The sequence below is a fragment of the Malaclemys terrapin genome, chromosome 8, assembly GCF_027887155.1.
Source record: "Malaclemys terrapin pileata isolate rMalTer1 chromosome 8, rMalTer1.hap1, whole genome shotgun sequence".
NCBI lineage: Eukaryota > Metazoa > Chordata > Testudines > Emydidae > Malaclemys > Malaclemys terrapin.
This window is the reverse complement of record NC_071512.1, coordinates 2108510-2130157: the sequence shown is the minus strand read 5'-3', so window position 1 is coordinate 2130157 and position 21648 is coordinate 2108510. Positions and strand designations below refer to the sequence as shown.

Genomic DNA, 21648 nt, shown 5'->3' with positions numbered 1-21648 from the left:
CCAAAATAACGTATACACATCTCTAGAGCTCAGGCTTCTCCTTGCTTGATCAGAAAGTTATTTTCCTAGCAGGCTGCCCCAAACTCACCCTCCCATACTATAGTTCCCAATTTCTTTGATGCAAAAGGGTGTGTGGACACAACCGTTCATTTACATAAAGCACACATTCAGCAGCCCGACAAAATAAAATGATCAGCTGATATTGGCTTTCTCGTTATTCTATTCGCTCTCAAACTGTGCTGTTATAAAAAATGATTTCTACCATTTGTTTTGGAAAGGAAACAGGAACTGCTAAAGTTTCAGATCTTTACAGCTGCCACAAGCACAGATTACTTTACAGGAAGAGGCTAAAATGGTGCTGCTGTGAAAAATGTCACTGTTCAATTAAATAAAGGCATTCTTTCACCAAAACTATCTTCATTTTCCAACATATCTGAATATTAATTTGTGAAGTCTGAGCTTTGGATTGGGTCATCGTACCGGGATTCAGCAGAGCTCTGGCCCAGTCGTAATCATGCCAAACAGCTATCGCATTAAACAAAGAGTTAAAGTGAAAGTTACGGTGTACAAAGTTAGATCACAGGGGCAGGGGGTGGGGTAGGGTGGGGCGAGTGTGGGGCTAAAAATAAGTTTGCAAATACACATCACATCAGAATCACATGGCAACGGAAAGCCAAAGGAAATACACAATTATATATTTTGTTTTTCCTTTTTGTTTACTTCTACTGTAGTTTAAACACAATTTATTTCCTACAGTGGGAAGACACTTTAGAAGGGGTTCTTCTTCCTTCTGCGTGACTTTATGTTAAATGTTTGCCTTAAAATTCACCTTCTGTTTTGTAAAACCTTATGCCTGTAAGTAATCATCAGGCAAGAAGTCCACTGAGTAAGACCTACTCATAAAAAAGAGTTTGCAAGATTGGCCCCTAATATAATAGTGCCGATACTGATTTCCAGTGAAATGAAACAGAATATGAAAAAGTATCAGCTGTAAAACATTTGTTTCCAGAATATGAAAATGACTAAACTGGGCACACTACAGTCATTCCGGGACTTCACTTTTTCAGTGACACCGAGTCCATGAAAAAGGGAACTATCAAATTAGGGGTCTAATCCTCAGCTAAATCAATGGGAGTTTTTGCCTGAGTAAAGACTGCCGGATCAAGCCATGAAATAACTGGTGTATAAACTGGAAAGATACAGAGTTAGATTCTGCCCTCTGCTACTCCAGGCTAATCCAGATTTATGCCAGTATAACTGAGGGCGAAATATGGCTCCCAGTGCCAATTTACCAGTCAAGCAGTCCTGTTTTCAGAACTGGATTAGAAACAATCCTGAAGGAATGAGATCATGTTGAGTATATTATTTGGTTATGTCATAGCCTTGATTTACAAAAGAGAGAGAGCACATGCACCGAAAACCATGCACCGTTAAATGCTTCATTTATGTTTCACGAAACAAAATATCTCATTAATGGAAATAAAGGAGAATGAAAAACAAGCTTCTGAAAGATGGGACTAAAAGGATCTTTGCTGATATAGACAGAGATATATATAAAACGATACGCATACACATGCATATACATATAGAGAGGATAAAATCCTGACCCCATTTAAATCAATGGCAGTTTTGCAATTGAGTTCAGTGGGGCCAGGACTTCACCCAGAAAGAGTTATAGCTATATCACCTATATATAAAATGCTGTCAGCTATAACAGTGCAATACATTATTTTGACTTGGAATGATTGATTAACCATTAATGACCTAATCCTGCACTCCTTACCCAGGCAAAATTCCCAATGATTCCAATAGGGATTTAGCCTGCATCAGTAATGCAGCATTGGGTATCAAAGAGAGTGGCTTTAATTCTTTCTATAAAGCTCTAAATAGAATTCACTAATATCTAATTATTTTGTCCAATCTCTCTACGGCTCTGATACGCCAACCAGCTTAGTAACTTATTCATACGAATTAAATACATTTCTCTCTCCTAATATGTTCATTTTTAATGCTTTTCAAACATTCACATGGAAACAGCTCTAGCGTAAATATCCCAGAACAAATGGCTGTATATTACACAGGAGGCAGCAGTTGGGCTGCCAGACTGGGAATGCACTAGGCCATCTGGCTTGAGCAGTCTCTCCAAAATCCTCAGCTTTGTTTTCACCCCCAGACTCCAAACAACACATTTTCCACTGTGATGAGTTTACATTTTCCCAAACACAGGTCCTGATCATGCATGCAAATTCCAAACTTCTTCATTCCTCTCTGTACAAGAAAATTAAAATCACCTGCGCTTTTGACATGTTACCAAAGGAACAAGAAAGCTGCTAAAATCTGGCACAATGTAAACTTTCCCTGGCTTTGTTTTGTTTCATGTTTCTGCTGAATATCTGATATTCTACTGAGTCTTTTCTGAACTTATTGATAACATTTCCTTTACACAAATACGTGGCTGCCAATGAAGAGTCAGGCTAGGCACTGACTGGAGAGCTGATCAAATATCTGCATGCACAGCAAGATGCAATAGGGCAATCAACAGAAAAATGCACTTGCAACTTGAGTTTAAAGTACTGAAAAAAATCAAACCATAAACAAAGTGTGTAAGGCTGAATGAAGGGTTTTGACTCGGTAGGACTCTGGATAGTGGACTAGAGGTATCACACGTGACTTGAAATACTAGGACACCTTAGCCTTAGTTCTGTTCACCAGATCTCTATGTACATGAATGGATGAAAAAAGAGAAGGGGATAGGTAAAGTATTTACTATTTATTTTCCTACCTATTTCCTAATAGTGAAATATTAAAACTTTATGAACACTCAATTGAAGGACTGGGGGCATTTACATATCTAGATCCTCAGCCTTGTCTGAAAGCACCAGTTTGATTGGCGTGGAGACATTTCACATATCGCAGACAAATTCAAAATGCATCATTGTTAGCAGCAGACCTACTGCAGTAGGAGCTGCTGGTTTACTGAAAGCAAAAGCTATCCAGTTTGGGATCCTACAGGGCTCTGAAGGCAGTAGGAATGCGATACTGAGTTCAAATGAGGTGCTGAGATAACATAAAAGAACATTTAATTAAGACAATATTAACATTTAATGCTTTTACCCTTAGAAAAATAATTTCCCCATATAATTAATTATTTGTATCTAGTAGTTACAATTTAGAAATGATTGATGCATTTTATAAACATCGCAGTCACCTCAAAGGGTTGAAATTAGCATGTCATACCGCCACTTCTTTGGTGAAACCACCAAAGGCCACGCATTAGCCTGGGAATAGCATGATACTACACATTTTGAGCCCAATTCTACATTCCTTGCCTATATAAAACTGTCCTGGGAGCCACTCCAGTTTGAGATGTGCAAGACAGCAGGTTCCGATTTTGGCGTGGACACATGCACAATGGGCCAGATCCACCTCACATTGCAGTCAATGTCGAAATTCTCAGTGAATTCAATGCTAGCAGGGTCCAGTCCTATGTCCCCTAGAATATCACAGATGACAGAGAATACATCCACACCCCACGAACTGTGACATGATAGAGCTTTGTCCGTTTATGGGTTAGTTGAACATTCAGCCACTCAAGAAATACTAGCGTGGCCTGATCTGTTTAGACCATGAACTCCGGGTATGTCTGCACTCCAGCTGGGAGCAAGCCCCCCAGCGCAGGGAGACAGCCTCATGCTAGCAGGGCTTGCACTAAAACACACTAAAATTAGCAGTGTGGACATTGCATCTGCGGCAGAGCCTTGGGCTAGTCAGCCGAGGTTAGACCCAGGGGACTGGGCGGGCTTGAGAAACCAAGCTGCTGCCTGAGCCACCGTGTCCACACAGCTATTTGGTGTGTGCTGGCTCGAGCCCTGCTAGCCATGCTGGCCATCTCGCTCCCAGCTGGAGTGTAGACACACCCCTACGGGACCAGACTCTCTGGTATTCTGTGGGTCTTACAGCACCTAGCCTAATGGGGCCCTATTTCAGTAGGTGGTGTCTAAATGCTATTATAATACAAAATAAACATTCATGTAAAGCTTTTGCTAAAATTATGAGAAATGTATTCTATCGAGAGAGATCATGGTTTTGATTTCCTGAACGTAAAACTCCTTCGCAATTGACAGTTATATAAAATTTGCAATTTACGGCTGTGACATCAGGAATGTACATTAATCAGATCAATTATATAAAATCTGACAAAAATCTGAGGAAATTTTATTATATATTCTGGGGACCTAACCCACTCAAAGCTTTGCTTTTGTGGGATTTTTAAGTTGTCACCAGAAATCTCAGAGTAGCTGTAATTTCAGTCCAGGCATTCACAATACTGTGTGTGTGTGTGTGTGTGTGTGTGTGTGTGTGTGTGTGTGTGTGTGTGTGTGTGTGTGTGTGTGTGTGTGTGTGTGTGTGTGTGTGTGTGTGTGTGTGGATGGATGGATGGATGGATGGATGGATGCATCTAGGAGCACCAAAAAGACTCGGCCAGCTAAAACATGTATGCTCCTGCAACAGCCTCATTTTAAAGTAATCGTTTCATTATCCAATTTGTTCTGCGCTTCCTGTATTAGAATACTACACCTCTGAGTAGGCTGACAATATATATTTAACTTTCATTTAAAAATGGAGAAATTTCAGACAGAGTTTGTAATATTTAATTACAGTTTTATGTTTTGAAAGTTACTTGAGAATCCCCTATATAATTCACTGTGGCTAAAATATAAATGATATAGTCATATTTGGGTAAATCTGTGTCAGATGCTGTACTTTGCTGTCTAATGAGTATTTTATTGACTGCAATAAAAGCTACCAAACCTCTGAACAATTGCACTTGGAATAAAGAATAAACAAGCATATTTACTGTTCAGAAATAAATATTAGGACATGCCACAGTTATGACATGATCATTCAGATGTTTTGTTTAAAAAATGATAAATATGTCTACATAAAGGTATTTCATGCAACTAGTAAGAAAGCAAATGAGTTTCCCCCTACAAATACCTAACAGGAAAGCCAATTAGTTTTCTCCTACAAATACCCTTTATTTCACTGTTTTCTTAGTCCGAATTCAGATAGTTATTTTAAATACCGTCTTCATCAACTCTACTGTGCTTTCCCAAATAAAATAAAGTATTTTGCACTAGATGTATACATGAAGACTAATTAAAAGCAGACAGAGAATTTCCCTTAATTGTAAATGTGTTTTATATCTGCATTATTATGTTTTACAAATAAACTGTATCTCTCTCTCTCTCTCTCTCTCTCCAAAAGACCCTTGATGACTTGATAATAATGAGAGAGCAAGAGGTCAAACAGTGCCTTAGGATGGACTGCTCATATGCAAGATGCCTTTGTTAAAAAAATAATATTTTGAATCCGTTTCTCTACATAAATTAAAAGATCTGTTTTCAACTGAGTTGCATACAGAGGGAAAAAATAGCTTTGAATTTCTGTAATGATATGAAAGCTATTTAAAGATTATATTTATCGATAATGCTTTTTGTATGGTCTATAATGCAATACATGAGATCCAAAACAACTACCAAAAAAAAAAACAGCTGATGTATCAGAAGAGATTTTGTTACTTTAAACATGAACTAACCAATCTGTGCCTGAAAAATATGAATGACACAGGAAATGCTTTCCAAGCTGTGTTGTTAAAGGGTATGTTGTTGCTGTTTTAATTCATACAGTCTCTGGTCTATGTTTTAGAAGTGTATATTTAACACAGATCAGATGCATGGTTGAATTGTATATTATAATTACTCCAAGTTTCCTCTTTTTTTTTTTTTTTTTAAAGACAGTCTTCAATGGCAGGAAAAGATGTTTTGAGAGCATCAAAAACAGTTTTCTAAAACAAACTTAGCACATGGAACTTTACATTTTGGTGTCAAAAAAGAACCAAAGAACAAGCCACAGGAAGAGCGTCTCAGCAGATGACAGCATTTTGAACATACAGGAACTGACATTTTTTCTTCTGTGTAAGACATTTAATATTTTAATTTGCTTTTGTAAATAATACACAAACAGAATTTTTTTCTATAGAATTAGAATTGGAAAAAGTCCACTAACTAATTAAAAAGATGCAAATTCCAGGGGAGGGGAAGATGTTTAAATGTATTTAAATGGAAATTTATTATAACATATAAATGCTCTTTAAAATTATCAGGATAGAATACTAGAATCTTCAGAATGCTAATTATTTTGGGAAAATATCTGGGGGTTTTTTCCAAAAAATTATTACACAAAAATACTGATTATATATATATAAATACACAAATACAATTGTGTGTTTTTGTGTGTATATACACACTTAATTTCTGTTTTGGAAACTAAATGCCATGTTTAAAATTAGTTTCAATCATTTATTTTTCAAGCTGGTTGTACTATAACTAAAACTACAGTTCTCTTTGACTGTAAAATGGATAAAATAATGACTTGTCCTGCATGCATATTTTCAGTGGCTGTTTACACAGTGAAAATCACTGTTCCTTTAAAACAACTAACAAAGTAATGGCAAATAAACAAAGGATAAATATTTGCTACGGTGCCTGGCTGGTGTTTTGTGCTTATATGTTTGTTTGCTTATTTCTTTTCATTCTCATAATTAAAGCAAAAACCCTGGGATCGAAAACCCTTTAGGGAATGTGGAGCTCTACGTCTTGATTTGTAAAGCTACGGAAAAACGTCCCATTTTTTTTTTTTTTTTAATCCTGTCTCTGTTCATAAATGTTTCTTCCGAGCCAGAACTCAGTCTGGATCTACACTGGCACTTGGATATTAGGAAGCTCAAAGCAGGGCTGTTTCTGCACCTTTAAACCCCAGTTTAGGAGCACCGGCTCGATCCTAGCCAATGCAACACCCAGGGTCTGGGGCGCTTTTCGGGACCAGGCGTTCCCCTCCCAGCCACCCTTGCATTGAGAGAAGCCGGTCAGGGCTCTGCGCTCCGCGCGGGGGTTTTATCGCTTCGCTCGCGTTGTTTGTTACTGCCCGTGTCCCTGGCGGGCTCGGTGTGACAGAGGGGCCGCTGGCTGAAGTGGGTTTCAGGAGGGGAGCTGGGAAGAGCTGCCGGCTGGTCCCCGGAGCAGGACGGCTGCAGCTAACAGCCCTGGAAGTCGCAAAGCTCTGTAACTCGCCAGAGGGACCGCTAAAGGGGGCTGGTTTGGGGGCGCTGCAGTCGGGCTGCGAGGGCGCCCAGCGCGGGGACAGGGGCTGGTGCCCCCAGACCCTCCCTTGGGGGCTTGGTGTACCAGGCTCCGAGGGGATCTCTCGCCACGTTGGGTCTCACTCCCCCGGGCTGCGGCGGGTGCCCCGGCCCGACCCCCCTGCAGAACCAGCCGGGCTGGGCTCACGCACCGAAACGGGAACTTGACAGCCCCGCTCTGCCCCGCACCAGCCAGGCCAGCCCCACGGATGCGCCCCCGGAATTCCGCCCCGCGCACGCTGCGATGGGGGGATGTAGGACGAATAATGATGAAGGAAGGAAGGGCCATGATCCAGGCGCCCATCACTTACTTGTTTGGTCATGGAGTCGATTAAGCGGACGTAGAAATCCTGCTCGGTTCTTATCCCTTCAAACAAAAAAAAAAGGGGGGGGGTGAACAAGTTGCTGGAGGTCGGTGCATTTCCCCGGCGCACCCGTGGGGGCTTTGGGGAGCGGAGCGGCATCGGCCCGGTGCAGCCTGCCTGGCCGCGAGGGGGAAGGAGCCCGAAGCGATCTCCTTCCACTCCCTCCAAAGCGCCCTACGCAAAACAGACGGGGGCCAGAGAAATCCACCCGCCGGGAAAACGTGCTTCCCCCTTCTCGCGTGGGATGTCCGTGGGAAAGGGAGACGGTGCTAAAATCCCCCCCACGGAAAGCTTCAGACGCGCCTTGTTTGCTTTGCGGGGTGTGGGGGGGGGGCTTCAATCACTTTTTTGGGAGGGGGGCAGGGAAATGTTACACCAGAAAACCATTCCCAGCGGGGCGCCGCTTGGGAGGAAGGCAGCGTGTGTCTGAACCCGCCGGCCACGCGCGTGGAGCGCCGGGGCGCAGGGGAAGGTTATTTCGTGTCGCTTTGCCATCGGTGGGTCCGTCTGTTCCCGCAGGGCCCCGCCTGGCCTGCTCCAAACCAGCGCCAGCCTCCCAGGCGGGCCGGGCCCGGGACTGGCAGGCGGCGGGCAGGGGACGCGCTGGCCGGGCGGGCGGGTAGGGTCGGCCCCGGGCGGGCGGGCGGGCAGCGGCTCACCGTTGCTGTAGAGGAGTTGCAGCCGGTAATGGATCCCGTTATTGGTCTTTTCGCTGTTGGCTTCCTGCGTTGGAGGGAGACACACAGAGCCAGTGTTAAACCTCCCCGATCGCCCGCACCGCTTGCAGACTCCGGGGCGCCCAGCTCGGGGTGTATCTCCCCTTTCCCTCCACCCCCCAGCCAGGGAGCTTGGCGGAGCCCCGAATGCAAACCGGGAGCGCGGCGTGGGGGGACAGGCCCCTTCCCCGGGCCCGGGCGCTTTGGGGCGAGCTGGGGGCTGGAAGTTGTCCAAGCCCCCAAAGGGGGGCTGCTGGAGCGGGCAGGAGAGCGAGTCTGACCCATCCCCACGGGGTGCAGTGTGCGGGGGGCTGGAAAGCAGAGCCCCCGGGGCGCACCGGCGGTGCAGGGGGCTCCGTGCGCGGGCAGCAAGGGGGAGCGGAGAGGCCGGGGCCGGGCAGGAGCCAGAGGGAGCAGCCACGCCTCGTGGGCCACTTACTTTCTCCTTCTCCACGAAGCCCACGAAGGCAGTGCGCTCGATCTCCACCGGCTGCCCCTGCCTGTCGTACAGAGCCAGGACGAAGTGGAAGAAGTTGGATTTCCTCAGGTTGGAGGGGGGCTGCTTCTCGAAGTGAGCCCGGGCCAGCCCCACTCCGCTGCGGCCAAAAAGACCGGGTTAGAGAGACCGAGGACAGAGCCCCATTCAGTACCCCTATCCCCTCCCAGCACCAGCCAGGGGGACCCCAAAGCAGCTCCCCGCGGACTCTGCGCCCTTCCCCAGCCCAGAGCAGCAGCGGGCTTCTGTGGGGGCCATGAAAGCTGGGGGGAAGCTGGGCTCTCAGAACAAGCCTGCACTGCAGGTGAAGCCCTCCCGTCCCTATTTCTGTTCTTGGGGGGCGGCACCCCAGCTTCGCAGCAGGATCTGCGGGTGGGAAGGTCCCTACTTGTCAAAAATAACGGAGCCTGGAGCCAGGTTGTGGTGTCCCTGAGCCATCACTGGTCGTTCTGGGTGCAAATGAGAAGCCCCAATTGCAAACGAGAAGCCAGTCGGCAAAGTAGCCTAGGGAAGCAAAGTTCATCGCTGCCTGATTTCGAGATGGAGATGGGGGTGTGATCCCCCCCAAAACCCAGGCATCCAAGGAGAGAAATGTATCCATTCAACTTACAAAATCTCATCCCGCCCTCGAGATGCATAATAATTCCCCCCCATCTATATGGAGCTAACTGCCGTGCAGATGAGACCAGCAATCTTTAACTTTTTTATTTCAAAGTGGGGTTGTTTTGCCATTTCCCAAACTCTAGTCAGAGCTGTCAGTAAATCGACCATGTGCCTTCTGCTTCAGCTCGGGTAATAAGCGCTCCCCCTTCCGCCCCCCCCCCTCCGCCGGCTTTTGATTCATGGTAAACACCCCAAAGCTGCCTGACTAGAAAACTTTAAAGATTCCAGCATTTGGGTTTTCCCTGCAGAACTTTCCCTTCCTTAGAGGGCTCCAAAGGGAGAGGGGTGGGAGATGATGTGAAATATACCAGAAGATGTCAACATTAAACTTGTTAGCTGATGCTGTCTCGCCGGTTCAAGCTTCATATTCTCGATCACTTTGTGTGGCGGTGGTAGGAGAGGGAATGATAAGAATTAAAGATATCGTGGAGGCAGCTTTGCAAAAGATACTGCTTCTTCCAAAAAAAATGGAGGGGGGTTGGGTTTCTAGAGGGATGATTGGAATTAAATATATCCTGGACAAAGCCTTGCTCAACTCACTGGTTGGTTTTTTTTAAAGGTGATCCCCGTGGGGATAAGGAGGAGACATATTTTGAATACATCTTTGCAAAACTCACCGCTTCTTGGAGGCGGGGGAGAAGTGCTATTGAGGGGCTAACAGAAATAAATATACACTGACTACAGCCTCGCAAAACCCAGGGCTTCTTTCGAAAAAGGGATCCTGGGCGGATAATATCGTCATATAGAATCTGTGTATTTTGCACACATGTAAGTATCGGCGATATGCAAGTCAGAGACAGGAAGTATATTTTTGATACAGCTCTGGAAAACTCACAGCTTCTTGCCAACCAAGTGACTCTGGGAGCACAATAGGGATAAATATTTACTGGATACATCTATGGAAAACTCACCGCTTCTTGCAAAAACAAGTGATTCTGGGAAAACCGTAGGAATAAATGTCTCCTGAATACATCTATGTAAAACTCACCGCTTCTTGCCAAAAACAAAAACAAAAGTGATTCTGGGAAGGCAGGAGGAATAAATATCTCCTGGTGACATCTACGCAAAACTCAGCGCCTCTTGCACAACCCCAAAGTGCATCTTTGTGCTGTGTTGGCTTTGCCAAGCGCTGCCCGGGCTCTCCGGACTTGGCCCCCCGGCAGCATGGAGAGGGGAAGTGAAAGCAATTGATGCTGCGCGGCGCGAGCCTACCTACCTCTGCGCGGCTGTGTTTGCATCCAGGACGCCGGCTCCCTGCATCCAGGTCCTGACCGCGTTCATCCCCGCGCCCAGGGGCTCTTCCTTCATGCTGCTGCCGCTCCGCTGAATGCTTTCCTGGATCCCAAACATGAATGACACAATCCCCGCCCGCCTTAGCGCAGACGGGAACCGCGGCGAGGCGATGGCCGGGCAGAGGAGGAGGGTGAGAATTGTTGCGCTCTGCGGCGGCTGGCTGGAGTCAAAGCAAACGCGGCCACACACATTTACCAACCCGTCCAAAGCAAAGCTCCCGCGGCCAGCAGCCCCCGGGGGGGTTGGGGGATAGCGCTCGCAGGAGCCGGAGAAAGTCGCTCTTTGCAGGACACCCCCTGGGCTGGCAGGAGACGGAAGGAGCCGGGGTGGCCGTTTAAGAAACAATAGGATCAAGCGAAGCTGCCGCAGGCTTGGCTACACCAAGTGTCATTTTCCAGTGACAAGGGAGGCAAGTTTTCTCTTCCCCCTCCCCGCTTCCTCTCTCTCTTCTGCGCTTTCCTCGCAGCCCGGGGGCTCTGCTCCCTCCTCTCGCAGCGCAGGGAGCGGGCGGCTGGAGCCAGGCGCAGGCGGGGAAAGAGAGAGGGGCAGCAGCCTGGGTGGATGGAGATCCTCTCGCCTCCCCCCCGCCCTCCCTCCCTCCCGGCCCTGCTCAAACAGGAGTGATTTGCGGGCGCTCCCTATGGAATCCGCTTTGACTATCCCCGCAGCTAACCAGGAGCGCACCAGCCCCAGCGGGCAGGGGGCGGGGCCCCGCCGCCCGGCCCCGCCCACTCATTTGCATCTTGTCACCGCGGCCCCCCCCTCCCCTCCCCGCCAGCCGCGCTACGCGTTTGCTAATGGCCAGCGGCGCTGGGAGACGCCCCCCCTCATTAGCATCTCCCCGCCTCCCCGGAGCAGGGCGGGGCGGGGTGAGGAAAGTTGCAAGGGGCGAGCGGGCGCTCGGTAGCGGGGAGGCTGTTATCAGTGCAAACACCGTCAGCGCCTTGGGCATCAGTCACCCAACAGCTTCATTAGCTGGGGCCCGGGGCCCGGGGCCCGGGGCCCGGCTCTGCAAGTGCACACACACACACACACCGTTCTGCAAATGCACACAAGCAGAGAGAGCTCTGCAAGTGCACACACACACACACACCCCTCTGCAAGTTCACACATCTCTGCAAGTGCACACACACACACACACACCCCTCTGCAAGTGCACACACACAGAGAGAGCTCTGCAAGTGCACACACACACACACACACCCCTCTGCAAGTGCACACACACAGAGAGAGCTCTGCAAGTGCACACACACACACCCCCCTCTGCAAGTGCACACACATCCCTCTGCAAGTTCACACATCTCTGCAAGTGCACACACACACACACACACACACACCCCTCTGCAAGTGCACACACACCCCTCTGCAAGTTCACACATCTCTGCAAGTGCACACACACACACACACACCCCTCTGCAAGTGCGCACACACACACAGCTCTGCAAGTGCACACACACAGAGAGAGCTCTGCAAGTGCACACACACACACACACACCCCTCTGCAAGTTCACACATCTCTGCAAGTGCACACACATACACACACACACACACCCCTCTGCAAGTGCACACACACACACACCCCTCTGCAAGTTCACACATCTCTGCAAGTGCACACACACACACACCCCTCTGAAAGTGCGCACACACACACACAGCTCTGCAAGTGCACACACACGCACACACTGGGGGCACGGCTCTGCAAGTGCACACACACATACACATACACACACCTCTGCAAGTGCACACACACACACAGGCATGGCCCCTGGTGCTATCCTTGTTTCTTAACTCCCCCCAGCAATTAGCCAAGGGGTGATTAGCTACAGGGAGTTAATAAACACGCTCCCTCCAACCTCCCCCCACCCCACCGCCAACAACAAAAAGACTCTTCACGTGTAAAGCCAAAACACACACCCTACTCTAGGTCTCCGATCTCCTCTCCAGTAATAGTTGCCGGGAAATGCCCTTAGCTCGCGGTGTGTCATAGGCACAACCGACCCCTCCCCGCCAAAATCTACTCGGCCAATGCCGCTGAGTATTTAACAAAACTCGGGCTGCCCGGGTTAGATTCACCCCCAGGAACAGGCTGTTGCCAGGATCGGGCTCAACACACGGGGGGCAAAAAGATCTTTCAAGGGGACACTGCCCCCCCCCAATAAAACCTGCTCTCCAAATGTGCCCGTTTAAAAACCGTCCCCCCAGGGGTAGCTCGCACTCTGGTGAATCGGGTTTATTTCCCGTCTATAGCAGCAGAGTCATTAGCGAGAGGTATCCAGCCCCCCCTCCAAACCAGCCATCCCCTGCCTCGTGCAAAACACAACTCCGGAGGTGAGCAGCATCGATTGGCCACCGAGAGCCCCAGCGTGCCCCTGGTGAAGCGTGGTGAACGGGCAGGCACAGCTACCCCGTCCCACAGGGCGTCTACATGCAAAGTCCGGCGCGACGCGGAACAGGTCCGCGCCATAGACACGGGAGTTTTCTCCCGCAGTCAGTAGCCCAGGTGTCTTTAGCTAAAACATATTAGGGTGACCAGACAGCAAGTGTGAAAAATCGGGACGGGGTGGGGTGGGGGGTAATAGGAGCCTATATAAGATAAAGACCCAAAAATCGGGACTGTCCCTATAAAATTGGGACATCTGGTCACCCTAAAACATATTCAGGAGAGTCCACTTCTCTCCATCTCCGCGGGGCGGGGGGGGGGGGTCTCTAGAGGTGCTGGGATGAGCGGCCGGCCCTGCGGGGGCTGTTCCGGTTGTTATTCCGTGTGCAGTAGGAACAGGGGGGCGTTGGCCCTTAACACGGCCCCAGGACCAGGGCCGTCCTTAGGCATAGACGGCTGTGTAGGGCACCCAGCAATTTGGGGCACCACCCTCGCTGGCTGCAGCACGGACACCTCTCGGGCCCTCCCCACACTGGGCCGGGGGGGCTTCTCCCCGACCCCCTGCCCCTCCTCTCCACCCACCCATTCCTCAGCCGGGGGCCAGGACCGAAAGTTTGCATGCGAGTGAGCAGGGGGGCCGGGCCGGGGGGGGGGGAGGCACCAGGCAAGGCTGGGAACAGAGGGGGGGGGGATACCGGGAGGCTGGGAAGAGAGGGGGAGTGGAGCTCGGGGGTGGGGTAGAGCTGGGCATGGGACTTCGGGGGGGGGCGGAGGAGGAACCGGTCTGGGGATGGCTGGGGGGAGCCGGGCTGGGAAGGGAAAAGAGCGGGGGGGGTGTCTTTGTCTGGCTCAGTGAGCGAGCAGCGAACACGCCTAGGGCCTCTGGGGGGGGCAGGCTGGTGGCCCCGTGGGAGAGCAGCTGTTCCGAGCAGCCCCACATTGTATCTGCCCCTCTTCCCCCTTCTGCCCACGTGCCCTGCCCCGGCAACTCCCTGCAATCTCTCTCCTAGTCCCCTTGTCACTCCGCCTCCCTCTGCTCTGAAGTTGAAGCCCAGACCCCGAGGATCCCCTTTGGACCGTCACCTTTTCCTCTCCTCCCTTCCCCAGCAGGGAGGGAGCTGCAGCGGGCTGGGAGGAGGGAGAGGCGCACACACAACCAGGCTGCGGAGGAGGGACAGTTAAAGGAAAATAAAAGGTGGCGTTTGCTTTTCCTGCCCATTCCCAATATTCCAGTGTCAACAGGAGGAAACTGACACTAAAACAATGGGAGGAGGGGGTGTACCTGGAGCAGGAAAGCAGCGGTCGGCTGCAGAATGCAAGGGAGGGAGCGACCTCTTAGCTGGGGAGGAAGGTGAACTCGCATTTGACAAGGCTGGAGTAGTTGAAAACTTTTATTTAGGGAAAAGGGACATGATTTTTTTTCATGTGGATTCAAGCATCTCCAGGGCTGTCTCTTAAGCTGGCAGCAGTTTGAACCAGGGAGAGTGCTAAACAGTGCAGAGTTGAGTGGGATTTTAAGGGTCCCTTCAAGAGTGCAGCACCTTCTTCCTCACCCATGGGAAAGACCTTTAAAAATGGCCTTAAATAATCCAAAACAAGAGCCACTGTTCAAATGAGACTTGGCTGGTTAGGGCTCCAGCCCCACTGCTGAAGCACTGTTGAAACTGCCTGCTGAGTTATACCCAGTACAATCCCACCCGCCTCTCGTTAGAGCATTCATAGAATCATAGACTATCAGGGTTGGAAGGGACCTCAGGAGGTCATCTAGTCCAACCCCCTGCTCAAAGCAGGACCAATTCCCAACTAAATCATCCCAGCCAGGGCTTTGTCAAGCCTGACCTTACAAACCTCTAAGGAAGGAGAGTCCACCACCTCCCTAGGTAACCCATTCCAGTGCTTAAAAATATATGGAGATATACCTATCTCCTAGAACTGGAAAGAACCCTGAAAAGTCATTGAGTCCAGTCCCCTGCCTTCACTAGCAGGACCAAGTACTGATTTTGCCACAGATTCCTAAGTGGCCTTCTCAAGGATTGAGCTCACAACGCTGGGTTTAGCAGGCCAATGCTCAAACCACTGAGCTAGCCCTCTCCCCAAGCATTGGTTTGATATGGGTTGGATCTGGCCCATAGCACTGCTGCACAAGCTGAAGCAGAAAGTGCACTATTCGCATTTCTGTCTCACACACACACACACACACACACACACACAAACAAACTTCTCTGGGAGCACAGAAAGTGCACTATTCACATTTCTGTCACACACACACACACACTCTCTCTCTCTAACAAACTTCTCTGGGAGCAGCACTTACAGCCCAGTTCATGGGTTGTTTGATTTGCTCCAGTGAAATTCCCCTCCCTGCCCTGTCATCTTGCTGCAAAGTCCTAACCGCCCACTCCGCTCCCCTCCTCCCCTCCCATCCCGTTTGGTTATTTGTTGGGGGCCAGAGGGTCTGCAAAGAGGGTGTGTTGTCCTGTCTTGACCTACTCGATTGTCTCGCCAACTATATGTTTATGGTTCCCAAAGAGAAACAGAGAAACACTAGCGAGCCTGGCTGTTTTATTCCCCGGCAATGTTACCCCTCATTTCTAAAGCAGGGTCACATAGCATACACCCTGTTTGGGATCGCACAGACATAACTCCAGGGAGGCTGCAGCTCTGGGACCCAGGCATGGCACTGCCCTGCGTTTTCCAAATAAAGGATCATTGACTGCAAGTGCTACATTGCAATTTCCCCCACTGCCTGTTTAGCTCCCGCCTTAGCCCTTCGGCTTGGGAAAGGTGCTGCTGGAGGAAGAGCGGGGGTGTTGTGGAAGGGGGAATCTGCAGCCTTCACTCCATTTCAATCGTTTCCAACGGGAAAGGTGCCTGATTCCAGATCTTTGTAGACAGAGTCAATAGATTGAAGCTGCATGTGTCTGATTCTCTAGCTCACCTGCAGTTCAATAAACACATTCATTAAAAGCCTGGTCCAAAGCCCACTGAAGTCATTTGAAAGACTCCTATTGGCTTAAATGGTGTTGGACCAGGTCCATATAGTCAAAGATATAACAGCCACACACAATAGACAGACACTCGTGTATAATATGTGTATATAGCTTTACACACTCAGACCTGTGTATCAGTGTGGGTAGACACTGTATGTATGTGTGCACAAATATGTCTCAGATAATCAACAAAGCTTCCCAAACAGTTATTGCCAATGGGAGCTTTGCCTGACCCTTGGGCTTAGATGTGTATAAGCACTTACTTATTCATATTTAATATATATGCCCCATCTACTCGCATATGAATATATAAGATTTCACATACCCTGGAGTGATATTTGAATCTTCACATCAGGACACCATGTCATGCATGAGGCATCCCCTAGGGATGTAGGAAAAGAGTGAATATACGCAGTCACAGGTGAGTATATATGGCATGTTTATTGTATAGGAGAGGTAAGTCCCTGCGCTGCTCCTGCGCGACTTGTATCATATCCAGACTAAATGTCTCCACGGTGAGAGAGACTCTTTGCAATTAAAAGCAATTTGCACCTGCAGCAATTGTTCCTTTCCCAGGGCAGGGACCTGCCAGAAGGAGGGATAATCACCACATCAGTGCTTCTGAATCAACGCACTGAGCTTGTTGGTTGATTTTGCCCTTCAAATCTTCTCCAGGGAACAAGGGGCTGCTTCCTCTCCTGCTCTGGGGCAGAACACACCAGCAGTGTCTGGGCACTTCACTGAGCCATTCACTACTATAGTGAAAATCACAAGTTCTCTGCGGCTCTCTCTCACACGCACTGCCTTTAGCTGCTAACCTGCTGCAATTCTCTGGCCCCATCTATGCTTAACCAGTAGATGACATTCCAGGGGGCACAGCTGAGTAGGGCCTGGAAGGCCACACTTGAGGATCTGTACATTTTCAAAGGTTCTAAGCAACTAATTGTTACAAGAATGAAGGAGTTAGAGGTTTGCTTGACCCCCACAGAGGGAGTGTGAAAGGAAATGTAGACCTGAAACACAGAGGGGGTGAGAAAGTCAGGATTTTACAGAAAGGGGCAGACAGCGGGGGATTGGACTTCTGCACTCCCTGAGGCCTGCCGTCGCTGAACACAACTTCTTATGATTTGTATCTTAAAAAGTTCCCAATTACATTTAGACTCCCTTTCCCCAGATCAGCCAGGGCTGTGCTCTTTTGAACCCGTGTCAATTCACAGGCTGCAGAGGAGTGACTCCTGATTGTGCACCCGGGTGAGAGCAGTACCCTGCCTGTTGTAAGACTGGAGTGTGTTTGTGTCTTTTCCTCAGCATGGCAAATTCGCTGGGGGCTACTACACAAAATATCACTGTTTGCATGGGGGAGGCTGAGAAGGTGCATTTCATTGTCCTTTTCCTGCAGAGAGAAACTCTAGCACGTTAAGACGTCGCTTGCCTGTAATTCGAAGTTACGTGCTCTCGCCGTACAATGCAACATAAAACACCCAGAGACTTGGAGCCTTGCAGTTTTCTCCCATGTGTGAGTAAACGCTTCATTGCCAAAGCCTGTGTGAGCTGCACATTTGGGCTGTGGATTTTACCCAAGCAACGAGAACCAATAACTACAACGTTGTGAGAGCAAGGAAGAACGGACTGTAAAGAGGGCTGCAGGGTCTGGGGTTTGGGCTTGGATCTGGTGGTGTGGAAAACAATATCTTTGGGGAAAGGATGCCTGGACTTGCATAGGCAGCAGGTATTGGTCCATGCTGGAATCTTGATCCCAGGGGAAGGGATGGAAGTGTAAGGGTATGTCTACACTTAGGGCGTCCAGATGTCCTGTTTTTATAGGGACAGTCCCGCTGTTCAGTGCTGTGTCTTATATAGCTGCCTATTATCCCCTGTGCTGATTTTTTACACTTGCTGTCTGGTCACTATCTACACTGCAATTAAAAAGCCGTGGCTGGCCCCTGCCAGCTGAACTGGGCGCGCAGGGCTTGGGCTAGGGGGCAGTTTCACTGCAATGTAGGTGTTTGGGCTTGGACTAGAGCCTGGGCTCTAGGACGTTACAAGGTGGATACTGCAATTAAACAGCCCCTTAGCCCGAGCCCTGAGAACCCGAGTCAGCTGGCTCGGACCAGTCATGGGGTGTCTAATTGTGGGGTAGATATACCCAGAGGCCTGGCCCGGCTGGCTGGAGTCCTGTCTGGATAGAGACCGAGGCCCCCAGGGAGCAGCTGGTAGTTGAAGCCCTAGGACACGGAGGCCTGACCCAGGCTGAGGCCTCTGGAGGAGCAGGAAGGTCTAGTCCTACAAGACTGGAAATAGAGACCCACAAAGAGAGATGCCCCCTAGCAGGCTGAAACCGGAAGTCCCCAGGGCCCAGGATTCCAGCAGGAGCAAGGCTCCTTTTCTCTGCTGACCTGGTTTCTAGCTGGGACCAAGTCCGCCCTTGCGCCAGGGCTTGGGCTTCCAGATAAGATGCTAGGAGAGAGGATTTATCCTGTCTTCCAGCCTTGCAGGCCTCTGTTTCCTGGGAACCCCAGCTTTCAGCCAGCCACAGGGACCATCGGGCCTCTGTTTCTTCCTGCTTCACTCTAAGGGGTGAAGGCCTGGTTGGAGCCTGGGACTTCCAGGGGAGAGGAAGCGTGGTTTTGGCTAGCTAGGAGCTGGGAGAAGAAGGTGAGAACACCACTTTTTCAGTTATAGGGGATCCAAGAAGGCAAAGCTGGTGCCTTATGTCAAGGTGGGGTTTGAGGAGCGGGGCAGCTGAATGTTAACCTGATGCTTCCTATGCATGAAAGAAGGGACAGGACCGGGTGCTTTGGGGCCGTGGTTCTCAACCAGGGGCCATGAACAGGTTTCAGGGCGGCCACCAAGCAGGGCCGGCATAAGATTCTCTGGGGCCCAGGGTAGTAAGCTGAAGCCCCACTGCATGGGGCAGAAACCCAGGGCCCTGAGCCCCACCACCCGGGGCTGAAGCCGAAGCCTCAGCAACTTAGCTTTGTGGGGCCCCGTGTGGTGTGGGGCCCAGGCAATCACCTGGCTAGCTCCCCACAAATGCCAGCCGTGGCTTTTATATGCAGGAAACCAGTTATTGGTGGCACGGGGTGTGTGTGGAGTTTTTATAGCATGTTGGGGGAGCCTCAGAAAGAAAAAGGTTGAGAACCCCTGCTTTGGGGCACCCCTCATTTGTATCCCCATAGAGAATATGTTTATGAAGGAAAAGGAAGCCACCTGGCTCCGGCTTAGATCCAAGGAGCGTCTTCCTGAGGCATAAACCAGCTATCAAACCAGGCCACCCTGGCGGTGACAACGCTGCTCGGCTGCTCCCGTTCCCATGGCACCAGTAAAAGTTACCCGCTTTCCATGCATTTCCCGATGGTTTATCGACTCTTCTCTTGGTTCTCTCAATGAGAAACTCAAGGTTTTTCATTACTGGTGATTGACAAGATTTTTTTTGGGGGGGGGGGTTAATCTCGGTTTAGAAAGCAGGTGTTGGAGGGCAGGGGTGTTGGGCGCCATCTGTCTTGTTAGGAATGAGGCAGGGGTCAGGGTGACAGGGCCTGGTCCTCTCTGCCTGAGCATGGAATGGAAGTGGAGGGTGGTTAGGGTCTGTCCTGTAGGGAATGTGCATTAGGATCCCACCTTTGTCCTGGGTGTTGCAACGCAGCCATACCATGTATGTCAGGTGATGTCACAGATAGGAGCTCCCCAGCCCCGAATGCGACAATGTTCAGGGTTGAGAAGCGGATTAAAGTGAGTGAGTTTGGGCCTGGGTGATTGGAGCTGCAGTTATGGGGGGCATCTAGGCAGCAGGGGGAGTCCATCTGCTCCTGAATGGAGGGGAGGCAGCCTAGTTTGGGAGTTAACTAGTCTGGCTCTGAATTGAGCGGTGGGCTTTTAGGAGCTGTCTGCCTGCCTTGCATGGATGAGCTGGGGATGGTTACAGGGTCTGTCTGCCTGGCCCTGTAGGCAGAGGAAGGGGAGGTTATAGGGTCTGCCTGGGGGCCAACGCAGGATCCTGTATTACAGATCTTACTGCGAGGGCTTAAACCTGCCCCTGGCCCTCAGATGGGGCAGGGGGATTCTGGCATCTAATTGCAATGGGATAAGCACCCCCACCCGGCAAATCCTGTGCAGTGAAAAAGAGAGACGCAGTGGCCACTCCTCCGGGCCCTGCGCTCCATCCCAAAGCAGAGGCCAGGGCCGCAAGCCCAGGGCCCCCTGAGAGAGGGGAGGGGACAGCCACCAAATGGAGGGCTTGTCACTTCCTTCTGGTACACGGCAGGAGGGACTCCGTTTATACCAGGGTAATGCTGGGTTTACTGAGAGGAGCATCACCTCTTTAGCCTCAACCTTTCCCAAATAATAGTACTCACCCAGAGAACAGGTTTATTATCTGAATCCCCCCCCCCCAGCTCATTTCAACCAGAGGATCTCAACCTTTCCAGACTACCCCTTTCAGGAGTCTGATTTGTCTCACGTACCCCCACGTTACACCTCACTTAAACACGACTCACTTACAAAATCAGACAAAAGTGTCACGGCCACACTAGTACTGAGAAATTGCTGACTCTCCCTTCTACCACACAATAATCAAATAAATCAATTGGAATATAAAGACTGTACTCACATTTCAGTGTTTAGAGCAGTACGAACAGGTCATGGTATGAACTTTTAGTTTGTCCTCACTTCGCTAGTGCTTTTTATGTAGCCCGGTGGAAAACCAGGCAAATGTCTAGATGAGTTGATGTACTGCCTGGGAGCCCCCTGTGCACCCCCAGGTTGAGAACTACTGATTTATACTATAGAGAAGCTCCTGTGTTAAGCAGGTGGGGAGCAGGTTCGGGCTCCCCTGCTGAGGAAGGCCAGGTGTCTTTTATTTTGAATGAAACATTCAGCAAATCACTGCATTGCTCGCAGCTTTTCCCAGAGCCTGCTGTGTGCTAAGATCTGTATTTGCTTCTGCTTTCAAGGGACTGGGGGGGCTGCCTCTTCGGGGAATCTCCTTGCAGGGAGGCCCTTATCTTTTGGCTGTTGCAAAAAAACCACCCAACCACCAGCCCAGCCTCAGTTGGGTAGTTCATGTGCTGCAGGGATCCTGGAAGCAGCAATTTACACAGTTTCGCTGGATGAATTAATGCAGCAAAGGGGGTAAGGGGGGGGGTCAGCGGTTCCTTTTGGGCTCCTACCTGGACCCACTCGGCGGAGCGCTAGTTTTCTTTCAGGCTGGTCAACGCACCCCCCCCCCCATAAAACATTGTTCTAGCACTGGGGGTGCTGAGATCTATTGAACCAAACTGCAAACCCTGCATATAATGGAAACCACTTCTCGTCCGGGGGGTGCAGCAGCCCCCCAGCGCCTGTGCCCCTCCCCGCAGCTGCTGATGAGATGGGGGGGGCTTCAATTGGGACACAAGCTAAGAACGGGGGGGGGGGCGCATCGCGGGGTGGTGGGGCTGGTTTTTATGATGTCAATATTCCTGATAAAATCTCCCCAGCCCCCGGTCCGGAGCCCGTGGGGAGCGAGGGAGCCGGGCCCCCGTCCCATCCCGGCTGCCTGGGAAT

At 50.0% G+C, this 21648-nt stretch overlaps 1 protein-coding gene across 5 annotated transcripts in view; it reads right to left on the bottom strand.

Moving 5' to 3' along the window:
- Positions 1–11296, bottom strand: part of EBF1 (EBF transcription factor 1) — a 317608-nt gene extending 306312 nt beyond the window's left edge. For 4 of the 5 annotated variants that reach the window (XM_054037974.1, XM_054037975.1, XM_054037976.1 and 1 more), the window contains exons 1-4: positions 10658–11296; positions 8722–8878; positions 8226–8289; positions 7513–7568 (exon numbers count right to left, since the gene is read on the bottom strand). In XM_054037974.1, coding sequence (XP_053893949.1) covers positions 7513–7568; positions 8226–8289; positions 8722–8878; positions 10658–10791 — 411 coding nt within the window. In that variant the 5' untranslated portion in view covers positions 10792–11296. Of the gene's footprint in view, positions 1–7512; positions 7569–8225; positions 8290–8721; positions 8879–9166; positions 9220–10657 lie in introns of those variants that run through there. The other variant, XM_054037978.1, reaches the window with a different exon arrangement.
- Positions 11297–21648: the final 10352 nt, after the last annotated feature.